Below are 22,737 nucleotides of genomic sequence, written 5' to 3' on the forward strand. Positions count from 1 at the left end.
AAATCCCAGAGCCCTGGTAATAACAATAACAATGATAATAGTGACGAATAGAGCATAGTTGTGCGCAGGGGGTATGTAGAGTAATGCAACTGCATACCTTAAATATAGAGCCTTATATCTAAAATTACGAAAAAATTAATAAAAATCATGACATATTTGGTCTTATGTATATTATGTGATTTTGTATTACATTATGATTTTAATATATTTTTATATTCGGTCCCAGACAGTTTAATTTATTTTTGAAACACAAATCATATGCTATAATAACGATTTGATGTGTTGATGAAATTAAGAAGTACAATAATTCAATCCCAAAAACATTATTGGTGATATTAAGAACTCAACTGTACGCAGAATCGTTTTATGATCAATTTTGATTACTTATCAAATTTATTTTGTATTTCATCTAAGTGTATGATTACGTTTTTATTTATTCACGTTATTTTAACGTATTCATCGAACCATTTCAAGCGTCACAATTTCAATTATGAAGACAGTTATAACGATTAAGGAATGGCTATTCAGTCACTTTTTTCGAGAAAAAAAGTTAAAATTTTAAATTAAATAGTCATTAAGAACCAGGATTTCGAACGCTTAAATTAACTTACAGTTTTAAGGGGAGGGATGGGGGGAGTATGCAGTGCCAACGTTTTGCATACCCTGAAAAAGAGGTCCGCGCACGCCTATGGAGTGGAGATCGCGACGTTTCTGGACGGGGTCGCCGGGACCGTCGCGTATTCCAGACGTTCGGTCGGCGCGCGCACCCGCCGAGACCGGTTCCGGTGACGACGACCGTCGGGGAGACATGCGCGAAGAGACAGTCCGGCTGACTGTATCACCGCGTCAGTACAAAAGCGCAGCGGCACCGAGTTAGTTGCCAGTTCGGCCGATACGTCTCTCGCGCGCGTCCGTCGACAACAATTATCCACGGGATTTACCGTTCGGTTAAGGGATTCGATTGGGCTGTTCGAAATGAACACCATGTTCGCTGCCGCGGCACTGTTGACGTGCGCCGCCCTGTTGGCGGTGGCCGCCGGGAACTTGCAGACCATCAACGAGTGGAACTTGCTCCAGTACGACGTGCCGTTCAACTACCCCAACGCCGACTCGTATAAGCCCGAAGTCACCGTGTCCACCGGAATCGAAGTCGGTAAGCGAGACCCTTTTTTCATGAAAACATTGCAGCCGAATTTCAAGTTACTCGCCCGGAGAGTCTGAGACAACGCATATGCCGCGAATATATCGTTTTTAACGATCCATCGTGGATAAAAAAAAGAAAAAAATTCTAAGCACTCGTCTTTTTCCTTTTTGATTTTCGTACTCTATTTTTTTTTTTTTTTTTTTTAGTGAATTCGTCCACGTGTCTTAATCACGTCGAGCTGTGCATTTATTCAATAATTACATTCGGACACTAAATAATGATTACAACCAACTGCGCTTACTGTCGATAACAATTCGTATCGATTTATTCTAGAAAAAATTCATTAATTTAACTCGAGTTTTTACAGGAACCGTAATTTTTTTTTTTTTTGTTATTTAATTGGAAATTACCGTTCGCAAACGGTGCAAATTATTTTTTGGATTTTTAAAAATATATTTACCAAAAGACATAGCGATTTATTCAAAATATTCATTTATGTTGATCAATCGTATTCGTATTTTAATTGCAATATAATCATAAACATTTAGTATGCTAATTATTATAAGCCAGCTGTAATGGGTCAGAAAGTATCATAACAATTCGTATTTTTATATAATATGTGTTATGCTTTAACGATGCCCATGTGCGTTGAAGTCTCCTCCGTACGCTCGAATCGTAGATATGATGAAATTGAAAACATTGTTTCGACGGTACAGACAACATTTTTTAATTATCTGATGTGTGATCACGTAAGATTTATTTTTCGAAATTATTAAATTTTATTTTCCTTCATTACTACATCATTACTAAATATTATAATATATTAAGATTGCTATACAAAAATAAAAATAAAATTTTAATAAATAGTATGGTAATTTGAGACGTGTCTTATATATGCTTGATTTATTTCGAATGTTTTGACTAAAATTAAATAATTAAAAATTAATAGTATAGACTGTGTTCATAATTGGAATTCAATTAAATAAAAAATACAAACAAAACTGTAAAACATAATATTAAGAAATGTTTATACTATCTATTTTACTTAAACTCTTATTTAGTATAGTTTATATTGATATATACTTATATAAAAAAATTAAATTATTAATAACTATAAATAACTTATTTTTGAAAACCATAATTTTTTATAGTAAATAAATGAACTAATAAATTAATAAGCAACAATAATGTATCTATAAACATGACAAATTCATTTTTATCTTATTATTAAACCAATATTGAATTAAACTCGTGAACTATTAATCATTTTTCAAAATATTTGAAATGTAAATAATTTTCTATTTTCCACCAAAGTTTAAAAAAACGCGAACCCACCTTTTAAATATAGACATGTTTTTATACTGAAAATGTATAAACTTTCCATGCAGTTTTAAATAAGTATCAATAATTTTAATTATTTTTAAAACTAAAGTTTTCCATATATTTCTTAATAATACATCTTCGTTTGTACGATATCTATAAGTTTCGGGCTGACTTTTTGATTTTTATGTACTACATTTGTTATATTGTTCTATGTTTTTATCTCTGGACTTTTCTTACTTTGTCTAAAGTTCTTACTTTTTTTTTTACTACTATTTGAATCTTTTGCAAACAATTTTAACAACAAATAAACCCAGATAGTTGATACAAGTCGTTTCTTTTACCACCTACCTCCAAAGTTATTCCTTAATTTTCCTTAGTTACAGAAAAACTAAAATTAATTGAAAATAATGTCACACAACCATCTATTTTAATTTTTATAAAATGAAAATTTTGTGTTTATAGTTTGCAATCCAAATAGATTAAAAACCAACTATTTTATTTGATCATAAAAAAAAAAATAAAAAATTGGAGATTTGGCCAGGTAAATTTTTTAAACTAGTTTCCAAATTTGAAATACACTTTATATTATTATTTTCTGAAGTATTTACTATTATAGAAATCTTCAACGTACATATATTTATTTATACGCCATACATTTATTGTATTGATGTAATGTTGAACGACAAAAGCAAATAATACATATATAAAAAAATAAATATATTTATGTTTTATATTTACACTTAACTTTTATATAAATAACTTTTTTATAAGTAATAATTTATCTATGCTTTTGACATAATTAAAACAACCAAAATCAAATAAAAAATATATTCACAAGGAACGGTCGGCCAGTACCACCCGTTTTCTTTTACAAATTCTACTTATTCAACAGTATTTCATACATTAGTATTGCTCGTATTTTTCATTACAATTAATACTTATAGTGCCTAATATTAATTTAACAATTATTATTTTGTGATTTCATTCCAAAATTTCAAGCAATTAGATATTTATTTAGAATTTTTTCTTACTATAATTTTTTTTTTAATAACCAACTGTTAAGTCAAAGTGGTAAATAAAATAGTTATACAAACATGATACATTATCATAATAAAAATATAATATATTTCTCAAAGAAATGTTAGTTAAATTTTTTAAAAAAATTATATTTTATACATACATTCGGAAACATAAATGAAAAATATTTTTTAATGAATTTCTTTAAAAAATTTTCCTATTTATTATAGGAACTCAATATTTATAATATTATTATCGTTATTTTACTGTGATATGTTTAACTAATATTTTACATACAATTATCAATACAATATAATAGAACACGTTTTCTTAATTTTAAGAATAACATTTTTTAATAATTAAAAAATAAATTAGATTATATTACATATTACATTCGAATAAAAATTATTTTTATTCAAATGTAATACTTAATAAATATTATTAAATACTGTTTGATAGTATTAAACTTAAAATGTTTTTTTGTAATATTTCCAGAGAAAACAAGATTTCATAATTTGATTATGCTATTTTTAGTCTTTATTCTAGAAGTTACGAATGATGTTCATTACCGTCAGTGTTTAAACTAGATGGCGCCATGAATTCAACGGTTATTGTTAAATTATTGTTAAAGTGAACTTATCGTAACTTTAAGTAAATCTTTATTAAATATAAGATTCATTTGATAATATATTTACCTTTAACTGTTGTTGTTTAAGATTTATTTATAATATCATGTGGATGGATATATCAAAGTGTATTTTTTTTCAAACAGAAAATTTGGGTTTGTAGTTTAGTTTTACCTTACTGTTGGAATTAAGTTACAAAATAATATATATTATTCGAAATAAATTTCAATTGCCTATGAGACCACCGTTAGTAATAATAATTCAATGTTCCAACTACAATAAATTGATAAAAGTTTCAGCCTTCGACGAAGAAAACATTGAAAAATTATAAGTTTTTTAATTCAATAATATATATTCCAGGATATATTTATTATAAATGGTTTTTTGATGTATTTTATAATTAGAACTAAATTCATATTGAAATTCGTTGGAAATTTGAACATTAATTTTTCTATTGAAATTGAAATTATAACTGAAAGCTGTTGTTTTTATTTTAAAAGTTCTTAGAGATTTTTCGAAAAATACCTCTGCGTTTACCGCTATCGTAGTTATCGTTAGTTGTCTATATATATTTTTCAGATCGGAGCAACAAAAACTAGAAATACAAATTGTTTACGAGAATTTCTTCAAATTTGATTATTTTTTCAATAATTTGATGCAATCGATTGATGATGTTCTGTTGGTTATATTATAGTTATGAAGAGTATTACAATTTCGCTAAATGTTATGTTATCAGGTTGGGACAGAATTTTCATTACGACTCCGAGATTGTTCAGTGGAAACCCAGCAACTCTAGCATGGATACCACGTAGCCGTGCTGGTATAACTTACGAAACGCATAAATCACCACTGTTGCAGGTAAAAATTGTGCTTACAGTCTATATGGGAAATTTAAACGATTGAATTAACTCATAAAAATGTTAAGGCTTATCCCAGCTGGGACTGGCACAGTGAAGCGTCCAGCAGAGATATTTTGACATCGCCAAGACCCAACTGTTCCAGTTTGATATCCGTGTTCAGAGTCCGAGCGGACAGGTGCAATAGGCTTTGGGTTCTAGACAGTGGTGTTATGGACAGTATTGAAACTTTCAAGACGGTTTGCCCGCCCAAACTGATGGTGTTCGATATGAGAACCGATCGAGTGGTAAGTTTTTCCGTGAACCGATGAATGTAAATCAATGAATAAAGTTTATACACAAATAATTATATTTTTGTTGACAAGCAACTTTGCAGTATATATATTTAATATGTATTGTACAAATATATTGTACAATATGTATACTCGTACTGATATTTTATTATTATTATTTTTCTGTCAACACTTTTTCGGACCATAAAACTTTTATACAAAAGTTCTGTGTAGGATCTGAGGATTTAATTAGAATGGAAGTTAAATACTAAAAAATTAGAAGATAAGTAATTTTAGATTTTTCTAAAAGTTTTTCCTTGATCAATAAAAAAAACATAAAGTTTAAAATGACAATTAATTAAATTTTAGAAGAATTGAAATTTAATTTCTAAGGATCAAATATTGTTTTATTGTAGATAATGTCATTAATTAAATTTTAGAAAAATTGAAATTTAATTTCTAAGAATAAAATGTTGTTATACTGTAGATAATTGATGGATAAAATGTTCTTATCACAATTATTTAAATATATCAAAAATTTTTATCGATATTTTTTTAAAAATTTTTTTCTCGATTAATACACTTATTAAATTCACAATTTATCTATTTTCAATTGGACGAAATTTGACGAAATTTTATAAACTGGATATATACATATATATTTTAAGCTAGATTTATTGTTTGAATTAATTTTCATTGTGTTTGACAGTAAGTTATATTGGAATATCATATACTTTATTATAATATCTGAACCGGTACAATTAACAAATGAAAAAATTGCACAACTCCTTCATTGTATTTGTTCACCAACTTTGTTTTCGATATCCTTTTGTAATTGTTACTTTCAGTTAAGAAGCGTGACCCTTCCGTCAGAAATCTTGAGGCCCAACACACTTTTGACCAACTTGGTTATCGACGATCAAACTGACGTTTCTCATCTACAAGACGGTTACCTCGGAGACTGTGATAACGTTTTCGTGTACATAACCGACAGCACCAACCCCGGAATCCTGGTTTATGATGCTCGACGAGACACGGCATGGAGACTTTCCCATCCTTTCATGTTCCCCGACCCGGACTTTGGAATATTTTCGGTGCGCAAACTCTAAAAACCATTACCATTTTGTGCACGTACAAATAAAACTGTACTTGTTCTGACAATCCGACTCCGTATGTTTCTAGGTGGCCGGCGAATCATTCACCCTGATGGACGGCGTCATCGGTCTAGCCCTATCACCAATCGGCTCAGCTGGACGTCGCTTGTACTTCCAGCCGTTCGCCTCTGACCGACTCTTCTCCGTGCCCACGTCCGCTCTTAAGGCTGGTCCCAACTTGGGAGATGACGCAGACTTGCCCGTATCGTTGGTCGGTCACAAATCTTCGCAAGCCGCTCCCCTGGCCGTCGATCCCAAGGATGGTGCGCTCATATTCAGTCCCGTGTCCGAAACAGCCCTGGCCAGCTGGATTCCAGGATCCGTAGAACACGGGTGAGCAACTTTCATATAGTCTAAAGCCAAAGCCGATATTATTGATTTTCAACTTCTTTGAATTTCGTTGCCATTACATTTCTTAAGAATTTTCTCGAAATCGATAAGCCGAAACCGATTTCATTATAGTTCACAATGAAACTTTTACTTTTAATATAGTTTCGCGTTAAAAACATTGTTTGCTTGCAATGGATAACTGTTCTCTGCTGAAATATATTTTAAATATGGACGTTCGTAAGTGCAATGATTTTATTCGAAGAAATAAAGGAAAAAGTTCTACGCGTTAAAATTAGCTGTTTGTATTCTCACAGTTAGACAAGCATTGGTGAGTAGAGGAAAGTGAACTATACGCGAACTATGCAATGTTCTATACAAAATTTCAACAGTAAAAAGTCGAAATATTAAACGAGTATTGTGACAAGTATGGTTCAGGTATGTTTTGAAGTTTTCATAAAATGTATTGATAAAAAATATCACAACGCGACCGCATAATGTTGTCACGTAGGATGAAAATGTTCTGTAAAATGTTTTCGGACATGGCCTACGCTTAAATCTATTTGTGAACGTATACATTTTCTGACGGTAGTGATTCAGGATTTCCATAATTTGGCAAAATACTCTACGGACCCGAGTCGGGCCCGTATACAGCGTTCTCATTTAACCGTTTGTTGTTTGCGTGATTTCAGCGTGCTGGCGTATAGCCCGGAGGAACTGCAATTCGTGTTGGACATCAGATCGGCCGATCGCGACCAGGGTGCCATTTGGTTGGTATCGTCGAGACTCCAGAGATACTTCAAAAAGACGTTGGACAAGAGGGAAGTGAATATCAGGATCATGAGGGTGCAGAGGACGCCGGAATACTTCCCGTACGCGTTCAACAACAACAACTCGCTGCTGTTGTTCAAATGATCGCGAGCAACACGGATGGTTAACGATAATTTATTGCTAAAAAATTTGTACCTATATAAATACATGCACTTGTATATATCTAATATTAGACGCCATTCAGATAATAATAAGTAATTCCCGTTGGTATAGCACGCAGATACCTTGTACACGATAATTTTTAACGTTGCCATTTTATTTAGGACTACGTAATGGACGTAATCTACGTATCTTGCAAAGTAGATCGGTACGTTTGTGTAAATACTATTGTTAATATAACGATTGTAATGATAATAATACATTCCGCAGTCGAATAGGAAAACCGTTCGATGTTTTATTGATATTCACATGGCAAATGCGATTGGAATATTTTAGTTTTATTTTCTTTTATTCTTTTCTCGTTTGTATTTGTCTATCGGCAACACTCGAGAACCCAGTCAAATGAACGTGATTTTAAATTTTAATTCAATCCAAATGTAAATTGATTGTTTGTGAAACGATCTGAAGTATTACAACTTTTCACTCGAAAGGAAAACAAATGCTCAAGGGATCGCAGACATTAGACCTTGACGATAAAATACGAGTTCATTGTATACATTATAGCCACTTATTATCTACCGGGAACATAATTTATTTCCATAATACAATTATTCAGTTTGAATCAAAAAAATAAAAAAACGATCCCATCACGTCGCCTCACCAATAAACTTATATTAGTATTATCTACTCTTTGTTAACGTAAATATCTTTATATAATTGATCAAAATGTATTTGTGTAACATTGTAGTTTTTAAATATTATACTCTGAGATTTGTGTACTTTGTTAAACTATTAGTATTACATAGTATCTTCGATATCATATAATTATTATAATTGTGAATTATATTATGTAATATACTCTAATTATATTCAATGATAAAAAAAACTGAGCAGAGTTTTTTTTTAAATCGATTTTTGCTAGTAATATGAACTAGGTGTATGAAATTTATCGATTTCGTGGCCCCTAAATATGTTGGTCGTAATAAAATTAAACATTGTTTAATTTCATTATCATTTAGTTTATTTTAGGTGAAAATCTATTATTATTAGGTATCACGTTTGTGTTCATTATTCAAGGATACATCGATGTTTTGGTTTGCTTGATGCGTTCACGAGACAAGCTATTTTCACTATTGAAAGATTGTTATGTCATTACTACATTGAAGGTTAGATAAGTAATTTCAAATATTTATTTTCTCTTATTTTTCCATTCGATTTTTTACAAACGTGTACGTACGTGTTTATTTTACAGTAATACATTTCAGTGGTGAAATATTAAAAATATGACTATCCACAATTTTGGAATCTCGCACTATACTACCAGATGAACGTGACGGGATTTATAAAATTTCGAATTTGTAAAATTCTCCTCATCCTCATCCTCCTCACACATAGTACAGTGGTTTATCAATTAGCACAATAATTGTTCGTAATTAAAACAAGAAAAAAAACTGTACAATACTTTAGCTAACTATTTTGTTGCACAGCTCCAAACATAAATTATTAAAACTAAAATTAAATTCCGTCTCTTAAAGATAAATACTCGTTATTTCGATGACTTTGATTATGATTTTTTTTGAACTTTCAATATTGATAACAGAATAATAAAATTTTATTAGGTTATAGTTCGTTGTCAAACGACAGTACTGCTGTGCTGTAACAATTGTAAAAAATATGACCACCGTTTGAAAATTTTTATGCTTATAATAAATATTTATATTTATATTTGTATTTACACATGAACTATTTAACTATCTAGATGTATGCCGTTTGCCGATTACCAAGAAATTAAGACAGTCAACATTTTATTTGTTCACTGCTAAAAAGATTTAAGTTTTATAAACGATTTGAAGTAGTACAATCATTAGGCGTCAGGCGTTCCCTTTTAATACGTTTTTATGGTGCTTTGTTTTAATATTAAATATTTATCTCTCACTACCTATTATTTCATTTTATTATGCTCATCATTATTCTTAAAATAAAATTCGATCCAAGGACGAGGGCCTAGTCAAATTGAAATGTTTAGTTTCAACTATTTGAAATGCTCCAATTTATTTATTTCAATAAATATTATTATTATTATTATTATTATTATTTGAAATGCTCCAATTGTAATCCTATAAACATTTTGTTCCATAGATAATGATAATCAGAAGAACAATGGTATTAGAGGAAGACACATATTTTTTTTTATAATTTACTAGTACTTACAAAAGTATTAATCTAATAAATTTAAAAGGAACATAAGAGTAAAGAGAATAATACTAGGACATGGTTCCTTTAGATCCGCTAGTATATGTATAAAATTATTTTTAAATAATAATTCTGATTTTTATAGAGGTATTACGGTTATTTCGTATTTATTTATGAACAGTATAAGACAGAAAGATGAAATCGGCAATATTATACGATGGAGAAATGGACCTAATAATTGTTAAAATACACATAATCGACAAGTTTTTTTAGGTGTAAGTGATTGTTTGGTTGCCTATCGTAAAGATTTTGGTAAATCGATATTTTTGTTACATATATTATTAATTAAATAAAGTGCCTGTTTATACTTCATGTAAAATAATTTTATCTAAATATGTATTAACAGTAGTTAAAATTGTTTGGATCCCAAATCATTTTTTGGCAATCGCCTATTATTAATTTTTTTTTTTTTAAATAAAAACTCCAACATCTCAGGTTATTTCATTATTGTAGAAGAGAACAATTTAGTGAGACATAAAAGCTGTAAGGAAATGCCAGTTACACGAGTACCAATCATTCTTTATCAGAAATGACATACGCAACCTGGCAAACATTTTTCTCCAATACTATATTTTTCTATTATCTCTGTTCTATTTATAATGGACTTCTATTGTGAAATGAATACAACCATCTCAACAAGAAAACGTTTCTGCCTTTTGGTATAGTCAATAGTGTCTATCAAAGTAAAGAATTGTAATATTAGAAATGAATATTTATAAAAGATAATTGAAAACTATTTTTGAAGTTGAACATCTCTACAATTCATAAATTTCACTGAATTGTTTTACGACCGTTAAGCGAGATGAAAATATTTTCTGTTTGAGTGTTCAAATCCCCCTCCCCCCATTTTAACGAAATTAAAAAAAAAATGATTGCTTAATACTTTTATTTAATTTAATCATAATATCATATATATTTTCCAGTATTATTTATATAATTCGTTGTCGATTTATCTAGTACTATAAAATTATTATCTTGTGAAATAAATACATTTAAAATACATGATAGTAAATATATTAAACCCCATCCCCATCGAAATAAACTCTGAGGCACGCCTCTAAATATGTGTATACGTCAAAATATTTTATACTTAAATATATTAAACTACTACCACAAACGGTTCACAATGAGCATGATAATAACGCATTGAATAAAATGTCTTGTCCTTGATATTTTTATTTGCTAATTTTTTTTTTCTTAGACATTTATAAATGTTTAAGTTAGGTATTTATAAAAAATGTATTAATATACTTCAGTTGTAAATATGTTTTTCGAAATAAATGAAAACGTAAAAAAATGTTGCCTAATTAAAGAATAGTAGTCAAAATACATGTATACTACTTCTTCGTCGTGTGTAATAATAATTCATTTTTTTGTTAATTTAGAAAGTCCAATGATGTATCAACAAATTAATGTATGATTATTATTCAAGTCACTAACCATAAAATACAAATTCTTAAACTGACAAAACGATTTAGCTATTACCGATAAAGATTTTTAATAAGATACTGAGAACCGAAAAGTTTTTACTTAACACAAGCATATTATATAATATACTGATTTCTAAAAAATGTTAAGACTATTTATATTATATATTATATTTATTTTTTATATTTCTGTTATATATTACATTTAATGGTAAAAACCTGTATGTAATGTGTAATTATGTTCGTAATGGCAAATGTGAATAAATAATTAACGATAACAAAAACCAAAATCATTCTATAACTTACTCGTATATCCGATTAATATAAAATCATTGCACGTATCATAAGAAATTTCTATTACAAGTCGAAACCGTTTCTAGATGTTCTAAGCACGCTAAAATGGAAACGATCGTGAATATGGACGTTTATGTTTATTATGCGTTTTTGTGTGTTATGCTTTAACGAAAATGTATGTTATTGAACCAACATTTTTCACTAAGTTAGAATATTAAAATATTTATTGAGTAGTTCACATGGGCACGAGTATACTATTTAATTTTGATTGGTTAAGCTTTAGCTTTATTTTAAGTTTTGTTTGAGTTAATATAATAAAATAAAAATAAAATGATAAAATTACCATTTATAAAATGACGTCCATTGTTTTGTCAAGGTAGTTATACATAATAACATTGTACACCAGGTAGTCGATGATAGGTATAGTGAATATCATTATATATTTATACACCGCGCATGCAGGACGAATAACACAACATAGCACGAGGTATAATGGTAAAAAAACGTGTATGATACGACTGTTGCATACCACGTGTAAAACCGAGTAAAAACTAAATTTTCGTTTTACTGGCAAGGACAATGGATTTAAACTGCCAACCTATGAACGTTCAGGAGAAACTATTGATTATGAAACCTATTCGTAAACTATTTCAAACATAAATGCATTCAATTGCAATTAACATCTTATTGGTATAAAATTCGTAACGTATCATGTGTATTATCGATGGAATGTACACATAATTGAGAACCGGAAACAGAAAGATTCTTATACAATAGACGGAGATCAGCTCGAAGGATTTCCACTGCGTTATGAATATAATTTAACATTCGAATGCGTCTAACGGGCTAATACGCGCCAAAGTCGTACGTTATATAGAAAGTGCCGTGTATTGTCTTATACATTTCAACAGTATTGACGTAAACCTTATAAATATTCTATTAGGCGTTCTACGATACGACCATCGGTTTTATTATATAAATATTATATTATAAAACCAATATGATCCAGTATACCCCGTTTTGTATCTGACGGAATAAGGGATGGGCACTTAAGAGCTATATATCACTTCACTCATTCTTTTCTATTCACATGAATAAATAAATTGTCAATCGAATAGTACGTATTTATTTTATTACTCGTAAGCCCGTTTCAACTTCTAACTGTACACACGCACGAGTATCGGTACCGAGTAACATCCACCTCCGCGTTTGTTAATTTCTTTCAAAGTCAGATGAATTTGTTCCATTATGTGTGGTCAGTTGATACATGAAATTCGAATCAGAAATATCGAATTTCACCATCAAACTGAATTTTTGCAGGATATGCCACTAGCGGTGCGATTAAGATAAAATGCGAATTTGTTTTCTTGAAACAATCTGGAAAAAAAACGCGTTCTGATGAACTAAACGCAATGGCTGGCAATGTGATAGCACGAACTGAAGTATAAAATCTGATTAATTATTATTAAGGAAAATCAATAGCTTTATAACCATTCTGTGTCTGAAAAAAGATTTTCCATTGTTCGACGCATAAAGCTGTATTGATGATCGTTGTAGAACAATGTATAAATGTAATATTCGATACATAATATACATTAATCATTTTTTGATTATTAACTTGACGTTTTATGCTTTTTGCAATGTGATGTACTACAGAGTTTTAAGACATTTTACAATAATTAAATACATTTTTAATCGATTATTCGTTGACCAAAATAATAATATACGAAATGTTTACGGATCGAGGTCATAGCTTGTTAATTTCCCAAACATTGTAACGATACTTATCCTACAATTACACATATTATAGCTAACGACCAAAAAGAAGACAGAACAATAATAATAAAATATCCTAGAATATCTTATAAGCATGTAATCTTACACAAACAGATGAATTGCTTTGATTTAAAATATTGATAGTTATAACAATGTGTCCAGTGTACAAAAAATTATTAATTAATATTTCTGCTTTCTTTGAAATAAGAATTTTAATAATATAATTATTTCATTAGAATCTACCCTTTAGAGGTTAAAAATATATTCGATTTCCACATGATTAGTTAAAGAATATACTCGTAATAACTATATTATTATACTTTTGATCTATACTTACCATGTAATTTATGATGTTTCATATGTTGGGTCCAGAAAAAGTGTTTCTAATTTATCGGCTTATACAATTCGATTTTAGACCGTGTTCGTATTTCATATACAAAGGTTTCATTGTGAATGTATTTATTTTATTAAATCTACTACATTGAGTAAGTAAGTTGTAATCACTTCATAGCATTTATATTTTTGTAAGTTTAAATTTTGTAAAAATCGAGTGAAATTACCTTAACCCATACGTGTTTTTATTTTTCCATTTAGCCAACACATTTTTTAATCATCACTTGCTATAGCATAGATCCAAAAAAACCTTCATTTGATATATTTACACTGTTTATATAGCTATGTAGCTATGGTGAATGATGAATTTTTTTATCAATATTCAGTGGAGTATACAAATACAACATTTAAGACTTCGAGCTTGGTTTTTGTTGTTTTATGGTATTTAATTTTTTTATTTATTTATTATTATCATTATAAATATTTAATTATTTAGCTTGATAGACATTTATCCTAATTTTGTGTAAACTGTTCATTGCTTTGGAAATGTAAAATATTATAAGCATAAATTAGATTCAGTAAATTTGAATATTTGATCCAGCCATGGAAATGAGAATAAAAACTAAAACTATCAAAAAATTAGTATAAACACCGATCTAACAAATATGAAACGATCTAAAAATTATTATCAATACAAAATTTGTTATTTTATGATGAACATTTATAGTTATTATTTAAAAATTATTTTGTGACAAACATAGGAAAACTAAGCAAACATTTATTCTTAAAAACGAAGTAAACATCTTACTAAATGATGTGTACAGTGTACATACGCGTAAATAAATTAGAAAACCAAATATAAAGGTCTTAAAATGTCTGTAATATGCGTTATTCATGTCAATTACAGCTCAGCTCCAAAATAATAATTTATTTCGTCGGTCAAAAATAAATACAATTTTTGTTCCCAATTTTAGTATTTTCCTGAATTTTATACTTAAACACTTTTTTATAATTGTAATTATTACACGTTCTTACATGGATTTATATATTTTTAATTATAGTTTCCCGACAGAATGAAAACAGGACATTGATAGTACATGAATTGATATACATTGATGGTACTATAAAAAAAAAAAACTTTGGGCTTTTCCTGGTAGTTCCTAACGAGTCACAACGCTTACTCAGTAACGTAAGTACAACGTTCTAAGTCACAGCGAAAAAACTCAAAAAATATCTTCTATTCCAATAATGTTTTTTATCATTATTATGACAAATACCTTATACTTTTAACATGCAATCATAACACTCGTAAAAATGAAATTTATTTATCATTTATTATATTTAAATACTTAATGACAATCGTAAAAGAAAAACTGTGTAATGTGGGTTTGCAATCGATGTGCTCGATGTAAAACTGACATTAAAAACAAGTTTGTTATTTGAAAAAAAAAAAAAACTGGTTTTACGAACATAATGTTTTAGTTTTTTAAACCGCAATTTCTTTTCGTCGAGAGAAAAATAAATACATATTTTGAAAACCACGAATGCCTGGAATACCTAATATGTATTAAACGTTGCTCCTAAAATGGAATTTCGACTTGAAATGTCATGCACGGGATCCAGGTGCGTTCCGTACGGTTGAACGATGAGGGTACCTCCCGCAGTTTTTGTGCGTATAAACCGTACGCAGGTGATATACTCGTAGGAAGTTCCATGGCCCATTGAAAAATGTCCCCGTCCGATTTCTTGTATAATTAGCGGAATAGTAATAAATATACCGTGTGTACGCGTGTAAAACTATCATGGATGTGCGCGCGTAGGAAAAACAAGTTTGAGTGGTGCGCGCGCACTGCAGATTTCCGGTGGAGTTGAGAACAATCGCGTGAGGAAAAAGCGTTTCGGTTGGAATTGATTTTTTTCCCCTCCGACGACGGTAAAACTCACCCCTATACAATAATATAAATAATACGAAATAACGTACAAAATATACACATCGTCGGCGACTCGGAGAGGGTTCGAAAAAAAAAGTTTAATTTAAATTTTTTTTGTTTTTCTGTTTAAAACCGTTCCACAGTGTACGGCGATAAAAACCACGTGCGTGTCGGACTAGTGTTTTGTAACGACACGAAACAATGTCGTCGCACTCTTCTCGCGTCCCCTAAGGAACAACAATAGTCGTTGCCGGTTTTCCGCGATAACTATTATTGTGTGTATCACGATCGCGACTGCAAAACAATCGTTGTTCGGACGGGCGCAAGCCCTCCCACCCCTCCAAAGCACGTATCACTTTTAAACGTAGATTTTTGTACGCGTATTTCTCGGATTTGACTGCCCCTGACGCTGAAATATTCCGCGATTTTCGTGAAACTAACCGTGCGCGGAGAGCACAGCTGGACGACAACCGTTTGAGTGGGTAGCGAATACGTTACAATTGCGTAACATTGTACCACGCAAAGAGTGAAGAAAAATCAATAATTTAAATTAATTTTTAAACGCGCGCACACACAAAGGCATCAGAGAAACTATGACGGAAAAAGTGTACAGCATTTCGCGAATTGACAATGTATACGATGTACAGCCAACGGAACGATAGATCCCGCTTGCCACCTATCCCGTTAAAGCCACGTCATATCGGTAACATTGAACGAATGTCTTCCACTGGAGTATATAAAAATAAAATCATTGTTTTACATCAGTGTTGGCGAATTACAATTCCACGTGGTAGATCAAATTTTAACCCCCCTCCCCATCCGGGTAGTGCGTTTCAATTGTTTTAGACAATGTTTAAACTCGATACGAAACCTCTTAAATCGAATACATTTTTACCTTTACGCCACATGTGGTGTCCCCACATAAAAATAGCCCGCAAAAATCTGAAATACGTGTTCGGCTACACGCGCGAGGTGGTTTAAAAATCGTGAACCAAATTTGGAGGCACCATTACAAAAGAGATTCACCGCTCCTGCATCGGTTATTTCAATTTATTCCGAGAACGAGAAGAGGAGATGATGAGCTATCCCGATTGTTCGTTTGTATCGGTTCCGGGGGAGTATCCTGCATATCCGGATTTAGGCAATATAGGCACGTGTCTACAGCGACACACGCAAAATGACATTTTTGGAAACGATAGCGTTGGGTGCTCATAGTATTTAAACGCAACGCTCCAAAAGAGGATGTTGATTTAATTTTTTTTTTATTTGATGTACAAAGAAGCTAATGGCAATTTTTGTGAAGTTTTTCTTTATTAAATAAAATGATAAGCCCATCGAGGAAGAAAGATTATTTAATATTAAAGTGATATACACAAAAACGAGTTTTGGACAAAAATGTATTAACTATCTGGGTCCTGTTTAACTCTATGCCAATGGATGCGAAAAGAAATGTTTTTATTAATAATGTTAACATCAAGAAATAATGTATAAATTATTTTGTATTCAGTGAAACAAGTCAGTGTTTATGATTTCGGTATTACCAAGTCTAAAGCAAGAACAATTTATACATTCTTTTCGTTGTGACACCGCCACAAGCTTACAGCTTAAACGTGTAGGTAAATTTTAATGTTCACTTTAACACTTTGTTTAGTATTGTGTTAGTTAAATAATAAAAAAAATCGTTTCGCGCATTTTTCGTCCGTGGACAAGAGCAATCGGTGCAGTCGTAACGTACGAACTGAAGCAGTACGGTGGGAAACGTGCGGAACAATACGAAAATCAAACGTAAACGAAGCCTTTGCGGTCGAACGGTATTTGACGACGGCGCGCGGCCGGAAACCGCGTCGGCCACACGGCGCGCGGCCACGGTGTCGGGGCGACGACGGTGATGATGATGATGATGATGTGCAGCGCACCCGCGTGCACGTCGCCGCGGCCGCTGGCGGCCTTGCCCTAGGCCAAAAAATCTATAGTTATCCCGGCACACAACCGGAGGACGGCGAGAGCCGCGGCCGCTTGAGAGCGCTAGCGGTGCGCGGCCCCGGTCCACGGTCGGGCGGCGACGACGACGGCGGCGGCGGCGGCGGCGGGCGGCGGCGTGTGATCGACGGCGGCGGCGGCGGCGGCGGCATTTTTAGCATCCAGCGGCTCTAGAAACCGCACGGCCGTCGCCGCGTCACCTGCGCCGTCAAACGTAGTCGCGACACGTTTCCGTATCGTCACCGTTCACCGCCAGTGGTACGGGGCCGCCGCGGGCACACGTTCATCATCCCGTGCGCGCGCACCACGCACCATCACGTACACGCGTCACCGGCGGACACACACGACACGTGTGCCGGCACCGGTTTCGTCCGTCATTCGCTCGTCATCCCGTGAAGCCGACCCCCGGAGGACGACGGCACACCACGCCGAACCACCCGTGAGTACACCATACACATACGGCCCACGTGCACGTACACCGCGCGAACGGTTTGCGCGCCACCGGAAGGGTCCCGCCGCGCTCAACCGGTTCGATCGTTCGACCCCTTCGGCCGACCAGTGTTCACGACCGGACCTGGTTACCGTTACCCCGGTGGTGCGGATGTCGCGAGATGCGCACCCGCGCGAAAACCGATGTCCCCGACGACCTCTCGTGCCGCGTACGAGCTCCTGGTGAACCGGTTGCGCTCCAACAGGTTGCGGCCCCCCACCGCGTCGTTTCGAACACGATACGCGCACAGGAACAGTAGGAAAATCGTTGAAATTACTTCGTCGTGCGGTGGTTCGACGGTCGGATCCGAACGAAATACGTGATCGTAGTGAACTCCAGCGGTTACCACGATCGTCGTCATTGGTAATCAACACCGTTTTTTACTGGTAAACGCACATCTGATCGTCAGCAACAATAACTATCCTAGGCGTTCACGTTTTTTCATTATTTCATTTACGAAACGTCTCCGATTGAACGGTTTAATATCTCGCTATGTTCACGAACCCGATAAATTCCGGATTAATCCAATTATTTGATTCCGTTACTATTATTAAACTGTTTACAATGGGTACGAAATCCATTTTTTTTCCCCGTGCAATTAAACACATTTTAAGTTAAGCTTTATTATAATATATTATAATGATTTATATACCATACGTGTACGTGTTTCTATCTCTTACTGCCCATAAATCAAAACCATTGGAAATTATCAACCAAACGCGTAACATCAAATTGTACTCTCTCTGCGTAGTCCATGTACACGTGCAGTAAGCGTATCGTACCTACAATTAGGTTGGAATATTTATCGGAAATTTATCATATTTTACGCTCGGTCCGAACACGCTGCCGTGTCATTACACCGAACGACGCGTTACCACTTTGGTTCACGCATTACGTTGTAGTGTTGAACGTATTTTACCGACGTAACCTAACCGACGTTTTCAATGTTCTTGGTTTCCTGACACTGACGTTTATCGTTTCGTTTCATTGTTTTTTCGGCCGATTTTGTCCCTCAACATTTCTTCCACTCGTCGCGGATCAGTGCGGCGTAGGAACAACTAGTTAGCGCCCCAGGAAAACTTAGAAAAAAGCGCTTTTTAACCAATTAAAATTCGACGATATGGTATTTTTTTTAACCTTTTATTTTACTATATTTTTTTATAAGTATACAATTTGTATTAATAATTTATTACAACGGAAAATTTTCGATTTGATCGTAGGATAAAAATACGACTTTTGCACAATTTTGCGTCCCTTTGCAATTCGCGCCCCTGGCGTAAGCACGGTTCGCCATACCGTTGCTACGCCACTGTTGCGGATCATCATGTCCTTTAAATATTTACCTCGATCAACAAAATCTCGCAACGCTCAATAAATCGCGGTCGCCGTTCATCCGATGACAGTATGGCATGCGATCCGTTTAAGTTTTCGTCGTCCGTCACGTTTTCACACCGAACCACGTTCGGTTGTACTTACACAACGATCGGTCGAGACGACGGGAAACAAGTGTGTTCGAATGTCGTACTTGTCAATACCGTACTATTCGTTCCGCGTACCCGTCGAAATGCGTTGCAATCAATCGTTCGACTGCCACAAACGACCGCCGAGTTTCATCCGAGTTTGTTTTTCGCATTCGTGAACGTGCGATTCGACGATATTCGTTTTAGACGTACTAAATTTTACTTTTCTATACCACCGAATAGCGTACAACTCGTTGTATCAACTCGAAGAGCTATAAATAATAGTGCAGTAGCAGTATTAGTAGTAGTATTAGTAGTAATGGCACTCGAAGTTTTTTTTCAGCTGTAATAATGCGGCAAACGGAATCAATGTCATTACTCGTTACAGTATTATCGTTTCGCTATAACCATAAGTACTTACATAAATACGTTCTCGAATAGTATTTCTTCGGGACAGTTATTATATCAATGTAGTGTACGTGTAAGATTTGCAGTGCTAAAAATTAAAAATCGTATACACTTACGGTTTATCTGTAGGTGTATGTTATGATGAGCGGAACTATTTCTACACGGTTTTCTTACTGTATTGGATTTATTTAAATGTTTTTTATTAACCATGGACATCACTTAGCTTAAGTGTAGACCGATTTGATGTAAACAGTCGTAATTAAAAACGTAATTATAAGCGATAATCCAAGTAATAATGTTGATTTTTTCGATAAATATTATACATCATAGATTAAAATAAATGTGAAATTTGATGAACAAAATAATAATCTCACTACAAATGAGTTTCAAATAAATATGTATGTTTTTTTTTTTAAATATCAGACAGATTTTTGCATCAATGGTGGTTGTTAGACAATTTTCGTGATATGTATTGCCAGTCTAAAAATAAATAAAATGTACACTCTACACCATTCTATTTACAAATAAAAAGTAATTTAATTGAATGGGAAAATAATTATGATCGTATTATTTGAAGGTCGCTTCCTCCCAAGAGTGATATCAAACAATTGAAATCATTCAATTAAACGTCCCTAACATTCAATAAATTAAAGTTGTATGATTTAAGGATATCACAACAGGTAAAATAAAATATTCTACATTTACATTTATCACAATACTATCCTTAATGTGATACACAAGCAGTGCATGATAAAATATTTATATTGTACCAACCAATACAATAATCAAACCATTTATACTCTTATTTCATTAGAAAATAATGTTAGTCAATCGTAGAACATGGATTTTAATTGTATTTTAATATGTAATGAATATTTTAATTAATATTTCAAAGCACATATTTTGATTTGTTAAAAAAAAATATCTTATAGCGTACGGAATGAAACGACACCGTAGAAGTACAAATAAAAATTTGTAATCATAAAAAATTTCAAGATAATACTGATACTGACTTTCATTAAATAATCGGTTCGTGTACTTGACATCGTGAGACTTAGAAATACATTTGAATAAAAAAAAATTATTTTTTTATGTGATCATTTATTGAACGAATAAGAATTTTGTACGCGGTTGTGTTTGAACAATATTAGTTACTTTGTAATCTTCGTGAACGTGATTTATTTATTTAATGGCTCAGAATGTAAACTATGGTTGGGATCCAACGAGAAATAATTTATTGCAAATTGTAACTGATATACGACATTCAAAGGGCCCACGTGAAACTAAAATTAGTGTTTTGTGTACTAGCGTTCGGTTACTTCGTACGTATATTACAAGCTCCTTGTGGTGTTAATTTCTGATCATCACGACCGAGATTGGTCAAAAAAATAGCAGCACCGGATAACAATTTTGCGAACGACCGATATATGGATTCATTCAAATATTTTTTTATGGAAAACTAAAAAATTCGGACAAGGGTCGTATCAAATTTAATGTAACACGTCTCTAATCTTGTCAGATGTTAATCGTTTTTTTTTTTTGTTCGTGTTTCGCAGTTTGAATGAACTCCAACTGGCGTTCGTAGAGCAAAAATGTAATCGTTAAAATATGCTGATATCTATATCTACGAGCATTAGACGGTGCGGATAGTGTGTTTGTTTATCATGTTTATGTTTTAATGTAATAAAAAAAAAAAACCATACGTCTAGACGGACTATTGTCACGGTAATAATAGCTACCCGAAGATTGCACGAGAATCAGTTATCATGTTTTCCGACTATATGTTTGCACGTTAACAGTCAAACCACGTTTTGAATATTGTCGTAAGTTTATCGTGCTCGTTGTACGAAACATACCCGTATAAATATGCATGATACATAATAATAATAACATTTGTGTGGGTACAGATCAGCCATTTTGAAAACAAATGTACGCAATAAATCGGTCAAGCGAATACGATATACTGTAACTGTTCGATAAGATACATTTAACGAACACCATATTATTCTCACGATCAATGGCAACACTCATCTCACGCTCGGAAATAAAATACCAATACGATTAATACGACATTTATGCCGAGTTTCGCGTGCTCCGACGTCCGAACACAAAACAAATATATCGTTTGTACAACGATTGTACGTAAACGTTAAAATATTTTCCTAGTCCGTATGCTGTTACTCGACGTCGCGGTAGGACATTTCAACGGTTCGTATTTCGGTAAAACACAGATCGCGTTGAAACATACACTGCGAGCAGTGAAAAACGTTGGCCGAGCGAATGTTTTCTCCGACTGCGGTGTATCGTACGCGTGAAGGTACTTAAATCTCGTTCTAATGTTGTACTAATGTGTACGAATGTTTTATCTTGTTTGTCCGACGCGTAATAACGAATAATGTGCCCCTCGACGTAGAACGGACGTACGTTTAAAAATTCGAGAAAAAATGCCAATAACCGAATGTCGAGTCTGAAACGAGAGACAAGAAGCCCACCGGAAGATAACCGTCGGAACCTCTCGATCCACGTAGGGTTCAGACCGAACCGATTTTATTCCCAAACTTATCCGATACGTCCGGGAAACCCGGCCGAAACGTTCGTCGGTAAATATTCCCCTCTTCCTCCCGCATCGCAACGGAAAAACTAAACCCAACGGCTTTAGTCGCCGAAATAAAAAAATCGTACCGCCAACCACGATGTTCAATACACGATCAATAATACGCTGCAGAGTACGGGGG

General features: G+C 33.1%; 2 protein-coding genes across 4 annotated transcripts in view; both read left to right on the top strand.

Annotated features, from left to right (window-relative positions):
* The first annotated feature begins 831 nt into the window (after positions 1 to 831).
* On the top strand, positions 832 to 7,910 carry LOC112693014 (protein yellow-like). The gene is made up of 6 exons (XM_025567882.1): positions 832 to 1,153; positions 4,847 to 4,968; positions 5,036 to 5,254; positions 6,088 to 6,333; positions 6,422 to 6,726; positions 7,413 to 7,910. Exons 1-6 carry the CDS (start codon positions 976 to 978, stop codon positions 7,633 to 7,635), a joined length of 1,293 nt encoding a protein of 430 aa, XP_025423667.1. The 5' UTR covers positions 832 to 975; the 3' UTR covers positions 7,636 to 7,910.
* Positions 7,911 to 17,794: 9,884 nt separating this feature from the next.
* LOC112693095 (monocarboxylate transporter 12-B-like) overlaps positions 17,795 to 22,737 on the top strand; it is a 44,726-nt gene continuing 39,783 nt past the window's right edge. For 2 of the 3 annotated variants that reach the window (XM_025568008.1, XM_025568010.1), the window contains exon 1: positions 17,795 to 18,083. The gene's annotated coding sequence lies outside the window, so the exon portion shown is untranslated. Of the gene's footprint in view, positions 18,084 to 18,145; positions 18,498 to 22,737 lie in introns of those variants that run through there. The other variant, XM_025568009.1, reaches the window with a different exon arrangement.

Source organism: Sipha flava, unplaced genomic scaffold (genome assembly GCF_003268045.1).
Source record: "Sipha flava isolate LNK unplaced genomic scaffold, YSA_version1 80_pilon_pilon, whole genome shotgun sequence".
Taxonomy (NCBI): Eukaryota; Metazoa; Arthropoda; class Insecta; order Hemiptera; family Aphididae; genus Sipha; species Sipha flava.